Raw genomic sequence first — 17,058 nt, 5'->3', positions numbered from 1 at the left:
TATATTTTAACCTCCATCTGTCACCACATTATTGCTCTCTTGATTCAGAATTATAAATCTTACCACTCAGACTACTATGTACATAGTACTTTATTGGAGATCCACATTTCAAGAAAACAGGGGAAAAAAAAAGAAGCAAAATGTAGTAAAATGCCCCAAGTAAAACATAAGTTAAAGCGTGAAGAACAAATAATACATTTTTGTGCCAGTGTTTGTGATCATCTAAAACCAGATCCCTCATTTGGATCGAATAAATGCTACCAGTTCTAGAATCTCTAAAACGACATGCAAATGTATAGATATAAATATCTATATATTTATATGTAAACAAATAGGACATATGTAATAAATAATATGTATATAAAATACACACATACATATAAACATTTTTGTTTTGTTTATGGAGAGGATTTCCTTAGGCTCTAAATAGAGTTCACGATATAAAAAAGATTTAAAAGCAGAGGCGCCTGGGTAGCTCAGTCACTTAAACATCCAACTCTTGATTTTGGCTCAGATCACGATTTGTGCTTGGTGAGTTTGAGCCCCGTGCTGTGCTCTGTGCTGACGGTGCAAAGTCTGCTTGGAACTCTCTCTTTCTCTCTGCCCTTCCTCTGTGCTCTCTCTTCTCTCTCTCTCTCTCAAAATAACAGACATTAAAAAAAGAGATTTAAAAGCAAATGGGTAATTATTCATTCACATTTTATTTCATATATTCTTTCTTTTTCCAGCAAGCATTTAGTGAATGTCTACCACATATGAACCGTTCTTTGATGCACTTGGGGTCTCACAGTGGGCATACGAGACAAAAATCCCTTTCCTTAAGAAGCTTATGTTTAGGTAGAGGAGAAAATAAAAATAACTAAGTAAATAAATTAATTTTATAGTACGCTAAGTGGTGATAGATAGAGAATAGAAGTGGGGGTGAGGGGTGCTGATGGATTGAGTTTTAATTAGGAAAGGCATGAAAAGCCTTTTTGAAAGATGAAATTTGAGTAGAATCTGAAAAGAAGGGAGTGAGTCTTGAGGCTATCTGAGGCAGAATGTTACAGGCAAAGAACAAAAATGCAAGTGCCTTGGTCCGGGAATGCCTAGGAGGCTTAAGGAAGAGCAAGGAGGTCGTTTGGCCGGAGTGTTTTGGGGGGCTGGAGCACAGGGAGAACAGCTCAGAGGGGCAATGGGGGATTCCATCACCTAGTGCCTTAGTGCCACTGCTAATACCTTAACTTCAACTCAGTGAGATAGGAAGCCTTTGGAAGGTTCTGAACACAGGTGTGCTGTAGTTTGACATATTTGGAAAGTAGAGCTCCGGATTTGCTGGTGGACTGGCAGTGAGAGAAGGAGTCAAGGGTGACTCCAGTGTTTGGCCCGAGCCACTGGAAACGTGGAATTGCCATTGGGTGCTTTGCAAAAGGCCATGGCGGGAAGAGGTTTCAGTGTGTACTGGAAATTGGGGTGGGTGGGACACTTAGAGAATAATAGGAGCCTCGTTTTGGACGTGTTACATTTGAGATGCCCCGTTCACGTCCAGGTGGAGCTGCAGAAGAGGGGGTGTAGACAAACAAGTCTGAAGTTCAGGGGAGAGATTAGGCTTGCAAAATAAATTTGTGACCCTTAGTGCCTAGGGAGAATGGGAGACATGAGATTACCAAGAACGTGGATGTACATACAGAGGCAGCTAAAGGCTGAGATTCTGGAGCTCTCCAATCTTAAGAGATTGGACTAGAATGAGGAATCAGCAATAGAGATTTAGAATAAATGGCCATTTTGGGGATGAGAAAAATGTGTCACAGAAATGACGCGATGAAAGTGTTTAAGAAGGAGGAGCCGATAGTTTTAGATGCTGTTGGTAAGTAAGTTAATGATAGTTACTGGATTTAGCAACATGGAGGTCACTGATGGCCTGAGCAAGAGGAGTTCGGGTTGAACCGTGATGGGTGTGGTTCTATGAGAGAATGGTCAAGGGGACATTGGAGACAAGGTGAAGAGTGGACCATTTGCTGGAGCAGGGATGTGGGCTTGAGAGAAGGCTTTGAAGATGGGAGAGGTAACGGCACACATGATGATCAAGTAGAGATGGGAAGTTAATGAGTCACAGGGAAGAAGGGAGAATTGCCAGAGTGGGTTTCTTGAGTATGAGGGAGTGGGTGACAGTGCACAAGTGGAGACTGGCCTTTGCTAGGAGCACAGATATTTTATCCAAAAGAACGGGAAGGAAGGCAGGGATGTGCTTGTGTTGATATAGGGAGTGGGCAGTAGGAACTTGGGAGAAGTGTTCTTTTGATCGTTTCCATTTCCTCAAAAAAAAAAAAAAATAGAAAACAAGGTCTTCAGCTGCAAAGGAGGGTGGGGGAGGGAAGGAGATTTGGGAAGAGATGGAAGGTTTTGAAATAGTAATTTGGGAGATTGGGAGAAAAAAGGGGTAGGAAAATATGACTAATGGATAGTAGTGAAAGGCACTTAGTGGCAGTGGTCATAAATTTGAACTACAACCCCTGATTCTGGTTGTGAATTTTTAGCTACACGCATGGTGGCCTGGGGATAGGCAGAAAGATTGGTTTAAAATAAACATGTATTGACTGTCTCCCTGGCACTTGGCATTGTGTTGTGTGCAAGACACACAGGAATGAATAAAATGTCGATTTTCTTAAGAAGCTTTAGAATACGGGGTGCGTGGGTGGCTCAGTCGGTTAAGCGTCTGACTTCTGCTCAGGTCATGATCTCACAGTTCGTGAATTTGAGCCCCGCATTGGACTCTGTGCTGACAGCTTGGAGCCTGGAGCCTGCTTCAGATTCTGTGTCTCCCCATCTCTCGGCCCTTCCCCCACTCATGCTCCGTCTCTCTCTCTCTCTCTCTCTCTCTCTCTCTCTCAAAAATAAAAAAACATTTAAAAAAACTAAAAAAGAAGCTTAAGAGTAGGTGGCGTGACAGATCCATGAACATCTAAGTATAACATGTTAAGTTCTAAGCATTGGAAGGCATGAGAGCATAAATAAAGCTTCTCGGTGCATTTAGGGGTTCAGAGAAAATTTTCTGGAGAGCAGGATGCCTGAAGTGTGTATAGATTTATGAGTTATAGTAAAATCCGGTAAAGAAAGATTGGAAAGTGTTCCATGTGAAGGCAACTCCAGGAAGTAGAGTTCACCAGAAGAAAGATATGGAAGGTCCTGCCTGTGGCACAACATCGCGGAGTGTGGACTGGCATTGTGTGGGGTAGGGGGGCGGGAATGCACATCAACACAGAGCAGGAAATGAGAAGGGCGTGGGGATCAACAGATAGAGCTCAAATAGGACCTTGGACATGAAGGAGGACCATTCAGAGGACTCGGCATTCTGGGTGGATGTCCTGCACGGCCCGTGGAGGGTGGATTTAAAGTGAGGATTAGGGGCGGGGACACATCAGGTGTGATGAATTGGATTAGGATTATGGTCAGATGGATGGTGGAAACAAGAATAGATTTGAGATAAAATTGTCAGGACTGAGCGACCATTATTGAACGTGGAGGCTGTTACACCTCATTTTTCTCTCATTCCTTGGCTAAAGAACACTCCCTTCACCTGACCCAGGCATTTCAGACGTGTGTGTTACTGGTTACAGAGGAGGCAGGGTGAAACAATGCAGATAGATCGTTTGTTCCATTAGTATCATCGAAACACACACTGTTTTGATGGGAGGCTAGTAGTCTTTTCTTTGAATAAAAAGGTAGTCTATATCTTTATTCAGTGTGTGTTAACTAAATACATGCACGTGAGTTATTAAAAATGAAGATAATTTAATAAAGATATATTTTGTGCCATCTTGTGTCTTAGGGAATGTACTACATCCCTGTTTTACTTAGTGAAGTTTGGGTGGTCAATGAAATGATCATACAGTTGTAAGTTGTAGAAGAAATAATGGTCACTCTGAGATAGAAACATTACCGAGGTGTGGAATAAGGGTCGGTGAGGGAAGATCCATGTGGAAGATCCTGGCTACGTTCTTCTACTGGCCCTTGGGTAGGAGAACTTAACGTCTTCTTGGCAAATGTATGCAAATGGATGTCCTGTCATATCTCTTAGGCTTCCGGATTAGAATATTAATGTGTAAAAACACTTTGATAATTTTATGGCGAATGTATATGTGTATTTGTAAAAGATTTGAAGAGGGTTTATTGAAATTAAAATACTCACTACATCTCCCCACCCCCCTCCTTTTTTTTTTTTTTTTTTCCTTCTTGGACAGTGTAAAGAACGTGACCTGGCCATGATTAACCAGTTGCTGGATGATCCGAAGTTGACAGCCAGAAAATACAGGGAGTGGAAGTTGATGAACACCCTGCTGATCCAGGATATCTATCAGCAGCAGCGGGCCCCCACGTCTGCCCACGAGGGCACCCCCCAGGGACTCGAGAAACCACCTTCCTCTGCCCATGTTGGAAATTCTATCTGAGAACAAGCCAACATTCTCTCCCCTTTTATCGTACCCCGAGCAGCTCTTCAAGATGTTGCGAGAGCTCTCCTTAAAAGGAAAACTGAAACCAATTCCTCAAGCAGTGGCTACTCCTCTAAAGACGCGACTTAGGTGAGGACCTACTGTGTTGGCAACAGGAGCCCTCCTTCCGGTGGCAGTGCTTACATGGAGACTGGAGGGATTGAGCTCAGTTGAACAAACACCGTGTCCCTCCTAGGAGCTCATGGTTATGCTAGGCTTTAGGTGGGATGTGAGAAATGTGTATTCTGTTCTTTGCCCTCAAGAGAACGACAGCGGGACGAAGATTCTAATGGACAAAGATCACGTTCTACCAAGGATCATTATTCATAGAAGTGTTGTGTTTTCCAAAAGAAGAATGTAAGGATGTACATATTCCACTGGGTTGGGTAGTTGAATTCTTCGAATCATTTATGTTTTGAGTGGAGGAATGTGTTTTACGGCAGCAACTGGAACGAGACAGTTGTGGTGTTGTGGAACCAAAATCTCTTGCCTTTGGTCCAGAATGGTGGTGCCTTTTCCGTGAGCTGAGAAATACTTCAGAGCGAGTGGTGTGTGGGAGAGCCCGAGGAGGAGGTGTGCCCTGTCTTCCCACTCTCTCAAAGGACAGCTTGATGTTTCCACACTCTACCCAGGTGGGGGGGATCTGATTAAAGTTTCCTTTCCACAGAGCAGCTACAGAAATACGTTTCATTACACTTTGAGACCTCCACTCCCTCCTAGCCTTTCTAAACCACTGTAGGAGATAGAAATAAGTCCAGCAGGGAATGTTTGCTGCGTTCGTCCCTGGGTGTGGTGTCTCTGCACAGTGTCAATTTATGTCCAGTTTCCCCAGGATCAAGATTGACAAGACGATTCTGGTGTCTGAATGGTTTTGATATCCTGACTCCAGAAAACCCAATGAAAACAACAAAAGAGTTAAAATATGATTATTTTATTTTTGTATGTTTATGTCTCACTTTGGGTCCTCTGTGAATAGCTCTCTATAATGTTTGTTATTTAAGTATATTTATAGAAGGTCAAATTACTAGTGTTGTAAAAGATGGTAATTATACATTTTGCTCAATGTATATTCTCTAAGTATATACTTTTTTGCTTGAGAAAGTAGGAATACTGTTGATTCACTGGAGTTATTATGTTGCACTATGCTGTATGAGGAATGCTCAGGATATCTTGTGGGATAAATATGGAGGCATGCGTTAATAATCTTCCATTTTCTGGCTTCTTTCTCTTTCTCTCTCTCTCGTTCTCAACCCAGAGTGCTCAGATTTCTCTATCTGTGGTCAGGCATTCTTTTAACCAGAAAAGGATTTTCATCTTAGGTTATTTCTTGTAGTGAATAAACTTCGTAAGCTTTATGCCATTTATGCCCACAAGCCCTAAACCAAATGAAACACAGCTAATGTGGTCTTTTGTCTAAGGTCTAATAGAAATTTTGGGGTCTGTTAAAGAGAACTCGTTTTATTACTAATTACGAATATTTCTCATAAGAATAACCACAACCCAGCAAAAACCCAGTTTGGCCTTACCCCTAGCAAATGGTCAGGCTAACACAGTGTGCTTTATAGAGTCAAAGTGTGGCTTGACATTCAAGTGGAAATAACCATCTTTTTTTATCCGCAAACTAGATGGAAATAGTTGTTGAATATTTCCTCAAGCTTTACTCAGAAGTGTTAATACTTTGTAAACAACAACAACCCTCGTATTAAGAAAGAAAAAAAACAGGAAACAAGTCAGAGTACTAGAAGCTTTTGTAAGGTAAGAGTGACATAAGATTTTGTCAGTCCCTATGGCCCAGTAAACATTTAAGGGGACCTATCCCAAGTGGAGTGTGCTGGGCCAAGGACTCCCTGGAAGAGGGGGCCTGGCCCCCCATGAATGTTCTGTTGGCCCCAGCTCTGGACGCAACCATACAGGTCCTCAGATTAGACCCCGAAGCTCCTGCTTTGAGAGGCTAGTGCTTTACTGTCTTTACTCTGGGAATCATCACTGATTATTTCTACAATTAGCAGCTGTTAGAAGGTTAATTGTTTAGGATTCACAGTGTAAACAGATTGTTGAGAGAAGGAGACATAATAATGGACATAATAATTAATAATTCCACCTTCTTTCCTTTGGCTTGAAATACTAACCTATAAACTTCAAAACAATTTTTCTAAATTGAGGTGCCCCAGAAGCTTTTGGCCCGGGCTTGTGAATACACCTCGGTGCTCTACTTTGGCTTTGGCTTTTCATGAATACACGCTTAGGTGACCGTGTAGGGTAAATTCCTTAGGAGCACTCCAAATTAAAGGCAAAAGAGGTCCATGAGATTGCTGAATTAAACCTTTTAGTTACTTTTCAAAGTCAGGTCAGTCTAGAAGCTTTGGCTTTGTTAAAAGCACATACTGTGCAGAATGTCCCCCAATGAAAGTGAGATCCAACTGCCCTGTCCTGCCCCCTCTCTTCTAGACCAGGCTCACCTTCTGGTTAGTGTTTCACCCTCTGAAAACACTTTCACTCTGCATTACTTTGTGTTAGGAAGTAAGGGGCTGCTTCTGTGAGGTCCCAGCTTCAGCTGTGGCCACTAAGAGAAAGTGGAGGGTAGTGGGAAGTGACAGGAAGAGTGGGTGACACTTTCCCTGACACTCAGTTTACGAATAACTCAGCCTTTTTGTTGTTGTTGTTGTTGTTGTTGTTTTAGAGGATATTAGGAAAACTGGATTACTTCCAGTTTATTCCTGAGGGTTAGGTCATCTCTGAAATGGATTTTGGGTAGTTTCATGGGGTTCACAGGGTAACTCTTTTGCCCATTCCTGTAGATGGAGGGTCTGAAGGCTGTGAAATGACCCAGAGCCATGCCAGCTCAGGAAGCAGAGAACCTGAGTGTAATCAGGTCCAAACCTGTGGCACCTGCTGTGGATTAGGATCTGGATGGGACTCCTCTTTGGGGTTGTGTGGAGGACCATTTCTCTCTATTGTTAGCCTGTAGACCCAAACTAGTGCCTGATAGGATACCTCCGTGGCTGGAACATTGCAGCACGCACTGAATCAAATGGTCCCGCACTTGAAGGGCGTCTATTACTTTTAATAAGTCTTTGTTCTGGCACAATCTCAGCTTGGCATCAAAGACCTAAGAAGAATTGTAAGGTATATATTACTGCCAAGACTCCCAGAAGCCTAAGAAAGATTATGTTTGGAGTCAGATTTCAGTGTGAAACCCAAGCCTTATATTTACGTAGCACTTTGTTGTTTGCACGTGTGCGTGTTTCAGGCTTCCCTCCCTTTCCCTCCCCAGTGGTCTTGGTGGGATGGCTGTGGATTATCACTCCTCCTTTTTTGACAGGGAGGAAAGAAACTCCTCCCATTTCTCTCATTCTTCTCTCTCCCGGTTCCTTGCTCAGTCACTGTTGGGCCCCAGCCCTGTGACGTGCAGTGTGCATGCATTGCCGGGGTGGCCGGGATGGCTTTTGTGAAGTCATCGGCTGGGAGCCTGAGGGGAGGCTCTTTTACTTGAGCACGGTCTCTTCCCCAGGGCTGAGGGGCTGCTGTCCTTCCTGCAGCAACCGACTGCTGGGTTGACCATGAGTTGGGGTGTGACCCAATCACTGTGCTTCCTTTTCCTTCCTTCTGTAACTTCCATGCTTGTTGGGTGCTGTGAGATCCGCGGATGAAAGAGGTGGTTGAAGAAATGGAGATCATTTGTTTTCCTTTAAAAGCCAGTCGGAGATGGAGTCTGGTGACTCGGGGTTAGGCCCTCAGCCTTCCTCTCCCAATTTCTTCTCCTGCAGCATTTTGATACAAAGCCATGCAGAAGATGTGGGTAATTTAGGTCCAGAGGATGCCCATCCAAAACAGGCCAGTGTGTTAAAAATAACCAATAACTTTTGGTTCGTTTTAGGGTATATCTCTTCTTCAGTCTATTAGAATATGATATTTGAGAGTCCAATTTATTTTCCTTCTAATTTTTTGTGTACTTACCTCGCAAGAGAAATCGAGTCCTAGAAATGTCAGGTGGCCACCCTGCTAGGGTTTTGTAATATGTAATGAAAAAGGAAAGCCCCTGAAACTGATTTTTAACAACCCATATGAAGCGGGTTAGGGAGCAGGAATAATTCTAGCCGTCACAGAAAGCTCCTCTCTCTGAACAGGATTTTGACAGCTCTGTGTCCTTCTAGGTTGTGAGACAGGAAGCAATTTCCCTGCTTCCTCTGCACATTTTTACTCTTCCCCATTCTACCATAGACCACAGAAGACATTAAAAATGATTCTCCGTTAAAAAACAAAGTTTGTCCGTATCTCTTCCTGTGAGACTTAACTGCACTATATTGATACTTCTTCATGTTGCGTCCAAAGGGGAAGCATGCCCCGTGGACACATTTAGCATCCCATAATAAAAACCAGAATTTTTAGTCACCGTAGACTTTAATGTCCTTGCATGATGGGGATGTGACTGTTAGTGCTGCATGGTGTTTGGGGCAAGATGATAATGTGGAAATGACACCTTCAATGTCATTGTGCTTTCCTTCTCTGTCACCTATCCTCTTTGAACACAAAAAAAGAGGCACGGCTCATTTCTTCTGCTTTGTTTTTTGAGAGTGACTTGTAAGATACAAATAAAAACAAAAGAAAATATATCTAGTAAAATGACATGGGAAAAATATCGAAATCTACTACTGTGTTCATTTTCTGCCCTGCTGTGCTGCTTCCTCCAAGAACAAGCTCCCCTGGAAGGGTTTGAGGACTGGGCTTTTAGTTTCTGTAAAGGTTATAGTGCCCTCTGGTGGCCATCATAAGAATAACTGATTCTAGACTATTCTTATTTTCAAAGCATTTAATTGTGTTGGAAAATCTGTTTCAGTAATAACAGATGTGGTTATTCTCCAGTGGTCCTTACCTTACAGGCTTGTTAGTAAAAATATGTATTTTTTCAAAATTGTTGGTCCACAAAAAAACGTTACATTGTTAGGCACTCACACTTTATTCAGAGAATTTTTAAAATTTGCAGATCATAAAAATTAAGACCTGTGGCACATATGTTCCCTAAAACATGTAAGCTGTTTTTGGGAGAAATGAACAAATATTGAAATAGCATAATAAATTGCCTTTAGTTTGGATCACTGAAGGGAGGAAGTTCACCTGTGTTCGAACTGGATTCACACATCTTTAATTGCTGTCTACACAAAGGGTTATTCCCCCCCCTCGCCCCCACTCTCCCAGTTCTCACTTCGCATGTTCAGCCCTTCCCTCTGTTTTCTCCATTGGGCTACCACCAATTATGTCTAGGCTCCCACATAGAAGTGGGAAAAATTATTCTAGACCAAAGGGATGAGCAAAAGGCATATGTACGGTGTGTTCTTGATTTCTAGAACAATCTTATAGTTTTCTATTGCTGCTGTAACAGATTATTACAAATTTAGCAGCTTCAAAGAATGTGTTTTCTTATGGTTCTGGAGGCCAGATTTTAGCTTTCTTGGGCTAAAATCAAGGTGTTGGCAACATTATGTTTCTCTGGAGGCCCAGGGGAGAATACATTCCCTTCCCTCTTCAGGTCCCCCACATTCTTTGCTTCTTGGCTCTCTTCGTCCATCTCCAAAGTCAGCAATATCGTATCTCTGTGCACGCTTCTTCCTAGTCACACCTGCTTCTAAGGACCCTTGTGATTACATTGGGTCCATTTGATTGATCCAGGAGACTCTTTGCATTTTAATGCCAGCTGATTAGCAATGTAACTTCAATCTGCAACCTTGATTCCCCCTTTGGGGTGCACACACAATTTCCAGTGATTAGGAGATGACCATTCTGCCTACTGCAAGCCTCCATTTTCAAATAGCCTGTGTAGTCCCATCAATTTCTGAACCATTGATTTCTCCCAGAAATTCTAGATTTCTAAGTTTTAAGCACAGGCATGAAAGTTCTTTGTCATACTATGCGACTTGAATTTGATTTCATTAAAATGTGTTCACATAAGAAAGGTAATTCCATTTTTATGAGGAGAAAACAAAAGTCTTAGGTTTTTTTTAAAAAAATGTTTCTTTAGGGGCACCTGGTGGCTCAGTCAGTTGAGCCTCTGACTTTGGCTCAGGTCATGATCTCGTGGTCTGTGAGTTCGAGCCCCGTGTGGGGCTCTGTGCTGACAGCTCAGAGCCTGGAGCCTGCTTCAGATTCTGTGTCTCCCTCTCTCTCTGATGCTCCCCCGTTCATGCTCTGTCTCTCTCTGTCTCAAAAATAAATAAACATTAAAAAAATATATTTTTTTTAATGTTTATTTTTGAGAGAGAGAGACTGAGCACTAGTTGGGGGGGTGGGGGTGGGCAGAGAGACAATTCAAAGCAGGCTCCAGGCTCCGAGCTGTTGGCACAGAGCCCAACGTGGGGCTCAAACTCATGGACCCGAACCGCGAGACATGACCTGAGCTGAAGTTGGCGGCTTAACCAACTGAGCCATCCAGGGGTCCCAGCCTGCCCCCCCGCCAAAGTCTTAGCTTTTAAAATCACATGTACCCAGATGTAACAGGTAACAGTATTTTAACAATCAGATCAGGGTTTAATAATGCCTGCATTTAAGACAAAGCATTAGTCACTTTTGAGCAACAAGAATCATAAAGCAAAAGATATCTAGACTTCATATTCTTGGGTTTGTGAGCTGCCCTGTGCCATGTCAGACTGACCGAGGGCTTGGCCAAGTCACAGGATAAAGAGACTCTTGTGAGTGCAGATGTTCAAACGTATTTTTGATGTTCAAATGTTCTGACAAGCACAGAGTTTTTAGAGGTCCTGGCCCTTGTAAATCACAATCTGACCATTCATCTTTTCTCTTAAACAAAAACCAAATGAACAAACAAGGAAACCTGTATTTATAGGTAATTCTAGGATGCTGGTCTGTTAGTTTTTCTAGTCATATGTTTTAGGAAGTAATAAACACTCTACCAACACTGAAATCTCCACTCAGTCTGTCTTGGCAATTCTGTCTAGAGTGGGAGGTGTAGAGAAGGGACAAAATTCCCAGGAAAACAGTGCGCCTGGGTATTTAGCTAGTTGTTATCCTAATGCCAGAGGTTATTGTTGTGGACGCAGCGGATGCCTGCCCAGGACGCTTCACCTGACCAGATCTTTCCTTCCCCAGTTGCTATGAGGTTTTGTAGCTAACAGCATCCCCCATTTCCAGAGAACTGTTCTCAGCTCAATGAGAGCTGCCTAAGCTAGGAGGTTATTTTCCCCATCCCCAACCGGGGTGGCCCTGGCCCATGACTAGCTGGGGCCAGATGGCAGCACTTAACAGTCATCAGCAAGGTAGTCAGAATTACTGTCATGGGCAGCAAGGTCAGAATGACAGCCTGGAACTGGTGCTGACCAGATCTTTGGAGATTGCTGATAGAAAATGCCTTTTCTATAGAAGAGACAAGATATACAGGAAGCCAACAATATACAGTACATATATTTTCAAAGGAAATTGGATATGGGACCTAACTAGTTGCTGATTCTTAGGAACCATCCCCAAATATTATGGCCACTGTGTTAGGGTAGGGTAGGGGCATATACAAGTCAAGTGATGAATGGCCTTTATCTTTTGTTTTCTGAATATATAATTGGAATGGCCATACTTAGTGGCTGGAAGAACTCTTATGCTGGTTCTAAAAGCTATTGTGGTAAGAGAGGCCAAATAAAAGGCTTGAAGCTACCTCCTTTAGGAAAGATAGTAAATAAAAACCAATATTTTATGCAATGGGAATGACAGATTAGTGTCACCCTAAAAGACTTTAAGAATACAAGGTTGGGGCACCTGGGTGGCTCAATTGGTTAAGCATCTGACTTTGGCTCAGGTCATGATCTTGCAGTTCATGAGCTCAGAGCCTGGAACCTGCTTCTGATTCTGTGTCTCCCTCTCTCTCTGCCCCTCCCCCACTCATGCTCTCTCTCTCTCTCTCTCTCTCTCTCTCTCTCTCTCTCAAAAATAAATAAAAACATTAAAAAGAATTTGAAATAAAAAGAATATAAGGTGAGTGGTCCCAACTCATACCAATTTACCAGTTTGACTCCTGAAGAACCATGATGGATCATGACAAATTATACTGGATTCTTGCAAACTTAACCAGACTAGAACCCCAATTGTAGCTGCTGTGTTGTATGTGGTATCTTTCCTAGGGCAGATTACAGCCTCAAGTACATGGACTTTGGCTAGGTAAGTATGTTTTTTCCAACATCCATCATGAAGGAGGGTCAGAGGCACTTCATGTTTTTATGTGATGAGTGACCATACACACTTATGGCCTTGCTCTAGGTCTATATTAATTCTGCTCTATGTCACAAAACAGTAAAAAAGTTAAGGCATTTTCTTCCCTCCTCTGACAGTGGACCATTGAAACAGGACATAACATGATGTTCCATAGAACAACACGTCAGTCCACTCTATTGATAATATCATGTAATAAACGGTAAGGACTTGATGAGCAAGAGGTAGCAAGTGCTCTGGAGGCTATGATTAGAGACAAGGATTCAGAGAGTGAGAGATAAACCTTACAGAGATTCAGGAGCCTACCAAATATGCGAACTCTTTAGGGGCCTGATAGCCTGGGGAAGGCAAGGACATGTCATGTAAAGTAGAGGAAAAGTTACTGTATCTTGCACTTCTATCAGTAAGAAGGAAACATTATGCTTGGTGGGCCTGTTTCAGTTTTTAAGGCAAAATATTCTATACTTGTGAAGATTGTTCTGGCCTTGTTCAGTGACTGACATGGGAAGTTTCTAGTTTTGAGTGTGGCCCAGAACAAGAATGGTCTCTGTAGCAGGAAGAGGCTGTGGTAATATGAGAGTCACTGGACCAAGGCCCTGCCATTTGCAATAAAGAGTCACCATTAAAAAAAAAATAGTTTCTGGAATGGTATTTAGCCCTCATAGATCCTAACTGTGGTAGAGTGTCTAACCATGGAGTATGAGCTAACTTTGCAGCCAGAACTAAACATTATGAAGTGGGTACTAATAGACCTAAGTTAGGGTGGTGCAGAAGTAATTCACTGCATGAACAAACGACTCAGGCACGGAAGCCACTTGCCAGTATTGCATCATTACCTCTCACTCTGTTCACGCATTTGACTTCCTGGGGGAGTTCTCTGTCAGATAGAAGAAGAAAAAGCTTGAACTTAAGTCATTAATGGGTTGAGTTGACATGTGAATTCTAGCCAGAAATGACTGTTCCTGCCCAAAGTTTCACTTTCTAAAAGCCACTGGTGAGTGGAAAACCTCCCAGGAGTCTGAGCTTCAGGCAATGCACCAGGTCATCTACTTTGTGTGGAGAGAGAAGTGGCCCAAGGAAAATAAGGACAAGGAGGTCTGGGGGCGAGACTTGAGAATCTACCCATAAGAGTGGGCGTAATATGTGAAGATCTGATCTTTGCCTTAAATGTTAATACCCATCAAAGAGCATCATTTTAGAAGAAGCACTAAGCAGGGGCGCCTGGGTGGCTCAGTGGGTTGGGCAGCCGACTTTGGCTCAGGTCATGATCTTGTGCTTCATGGGTTCGAGCCCCGTGTGAGACTCTGTGCTGACAGCTCAGAGCCTGGAGCCTGCTTCAGATTCTGTGTCTCCCTCTCTCTGCCCCTTCCCCTCTTGCAATCTGTCTCTCAAAAATAAACATTTAATTAAAAAAAAAATGAAAAAAAGAAGTACTAGGTAACCAAGGGGACAATGTGAGTCAGCCAGTTGATGTATACTAGCCTCTGTCATTGACTACTCCAGAGCTTGTGCAGTGAGCTCATGAGCAGAGAAACAATGGTTACAGAGATGGAGGCTAATCATGGGCCCCAGAACATGCATTTTGTCATCAAGCTGAAAGCTGCTGCTGCTGCTGCTGAATATCTAGTCCATTAGTAACAAAAACCAATGCTGAGTCCCCAAAAGGTACCAGGATCTGAGGAAACCTAACAAATACTTGTTGGTAAGTTGATAAGGTTGGACCCCTTCAACCTGGGAAAAGGCAACGTTTCATTCCAACTAGGATTGACGAGTATCCACACGTGGATTTGCCTTTCTACAGTTCCTCAGCCAACACTACCATTCCATGGCTCATAGAATGTTTGATTGATGTATGGGGTCCCACATAACATCACTAAGGTGGACGGAACGTTTCATATAGATTTAGCAACATAGATGAAACGGACAAATTCCTCAAAAATCGCAAACTATCCATATGTTGAAATCTAGTCCCCAGTGTGGTGATGACAAGAGGTGGCGCCTTTGAGAAATAATGCAGTCACGAAGGTGGAGCCCTCATGAGTGGGATTAGTGTTCTAAGAAGAGTCCAGGGCAGTAGCTCACTCTCTTTCCAATATGTGATGATAAATCAAGAAGTCAGGAGTGTGTAGTCAGGAAGAGGGCTCTCACCTGAACCATGCTCATTCCCTGATCTTGAAATTCCAGCATCCGGAACTATGGGAAATAAATTTCTGTTGTTTAGAAGTCTCCCACTTTATGGCATTTTGTTATGAAGCAATTTGGGGGGGCATATATATTTATAATTTTTATATTCTCTTGACGGATTGACACTTTATCGTTATATACTGACCTTCTTTGTCTTTTTTTGATGGTTTTTAACTTAAACTCTATTTCGTCTTGATGTAAGTATATCCATACATGCTCTCTTCTGGTTACCATTTGCATGGAATATGTATTTTCATCCCTTCACTTTCAACTATGTAGCTAAACTATATCCTTAAAGCTAAAGTGAGTCTTTTGTAGACACCATGAAGCTGGATCTTATTATTTCCCCATTAGCTACTCTGTAGACTGGACAATTTAATCCATTTATATTTACAGTGATCGTAGGAAGGCAAATTGGGAAATATTCTCTTCTATTTTCTAGAAGAGATTGTGTGGCATTGGTGTTATTTATTCTTTAAAAGTTTGGTAGAATTCTTTAGTGAAACTATCTGGGCTTGGAGACATCTTTTTTGGGGGGGGGAATTTTTAAATAACAAATTCTGTTTTCTTAGTATAACATATACAAATTATTCATATTGGACAAGTCGTGATAGTTTATCATTTTTGAGGAATTTGTCCATTTCATTTATGTTGCTAAATTTATTTAGGTTGAGTTGTTCATAATATCTCCTTATCATCTTTTTGATGTCTGCAGGGTTTATACTGATAACTCCTGTTTAATTCCTGATATTGATAATTTGTCTTCTCTTTTTTTCTTTGTCAGCCTTGGTAGACATTTGTCAATTTTATGGATCTTTTCACTAATGCCTTTTAACTTAATAACTTTCTCTATTGTTTTTCTGTTTTCAATATTTAGTTGTATTTTATTGAAAAAAGAGCAGGAAGTACATTTATTCAATTTTCTTAGAAATGAAAATAGCTGATGAATGCTTACTAGTAGGTCATCAGGCCCTCCCAGACTCAAGTGCAATTCATTTGCCTCTTTTTAAAAAAATTTTTTTTAAATGTTTATTTATTTTTGAGACAGAGGGAGACAGAGCATGAGTGGGGGAGGGTCAGAGAGAGAGGGAGACACAGAATCTGAAGCAGGCTCCAGGCTCTGAGCTGTCAGCACAGAGCCTGATGCGGGGCTCGAACCCACGAACCGTGAGATCATGACCTGAGCCGAAGTTGGACGCTCAACCAACTGAGCCACCCAGGCGCCTCTCATCTGCCTCTTTAAAAGATACTCTCAGCGTTTTATTCAAACTGCCCTTCAGGGGCTGATACAAGTGAAGATAGTGGTGTTAGTCTTTCTTATTAATCTTTGCCTCCCGTCCCGGAGAAGAATAAATTCATTGTCAAATGTATATCACAGACAATAATTATAAAAGGTGCAGATGAAGAAGAGAAAACTATGTCCTGGAGCAGTGAAGGAGGGCTTTAGAAGGGAGGGGAGGTTTGAGCTGGATTTTGAGGTATGATTATAGATGGAGCAGAACAGAGGGACCAGGTATGCTAGTCTGAGACACAAAGGGACAGCATTAAGTCAGAAAAATACAAGCTGTATTAATGAAACAGGCAATTTGGCTTCCTGTAGAAAAGTCATCAAAATAAATATTAACGTACTTTCCATTGAACATATATTATACCTGTGGGTATATATGCATATGTGTACGTACATATTAATGACCAGGTGTTCTGCTCTGTTCGAAATGTGACTGTGTTATTCTGGCTGCAAGTTTTCCACTCTGGACAGAGTAAGTTCAGGGAATTTAAACCCACCACTTACTTGAACAGAACTTAAAAACACATGAAAAAGAACTGGCTCACAATTGGGGTTGAGATAAAGTCATACTTAGTTGATAGCTCAAAGGACCTCAGATGAGGCTCGTGTAAAGAACAAGCAAAGTAACAGGGCCTGTGGGACTGTTAGGATTGAAGTTTGGTGGAGAGAGCCAAAAGTTGGAGGGAACAGGTTGCTTTCTGAGACTGCTGTCACACTACTACCAAAACCAGATAAAATCGGGAGAAAAAAAATAGACCAATATCTTTCATAAATGTAGATTTGAAATTCTTGCAATAATAAAGTTCAGCAATATATAAAGAGAAGTATGTACGATGACCAAGTGGAGTTTATTCTAGGGATGCAAGGCTGGTTCAATATTTAAAATCAATCAAGAAATCTATCATATCA

General features: G+C 42.0%; 1 protein-coding gene across 15 annotated transcripts in view; it reads left to right on the top strand.

Annotated features, from left to right (window-relative positions):
• The window catches only part of IPCEF1 (interaction protein for cytohesin exchange factors 1), a 215,816-nt gene that overhangs the window by 178,931 nt on the left and 19,827 nt on the right, over positions 1-17,058 (top strand). For 13 of the 15 annotated variants that reach the window (XM_049653131.1, XM_049653130.1, XM_049653141.1 and 10 more), the window contains one exon: positions 4,221-12,409. In XM_049653131.1, coding sequence (XP_049509088.1) covers positions 4,221-4,427 — 207 coding nt within the window. In that variant the 3' untranslated portion in view covers positions 4,428-12,409. Of the gene's footprint in view, positions 1-4,220; positions 12,410-17,058 lie in introns of those variants that run through there. The other 2 variants (XR_007462598.1, XR_007462597.1) reach the window with 2 other exon arrangements.

This window comes from Panthera uncia, assembly GCF_023721935.1.
Source record: "Panthera uncia isolate 11264 chromosome B2 unlocalized genomic scaffold, Puncia_PCG_1.0 HiC_scaffold_24, whole genome shotgun sequence".
Classification (NCBI taxonomy): domain Eukaryota; kingdom Metazoa; phylum Chordata; class Mammalia; order Carnivora; family Felidae; genus Panthera; species Panthera uncia.
The sequence above is the reverse complement of the archived record's forward strand: the minus strand, read 5'-3'. Positions and strand labels throughout refer to the sequence as shown.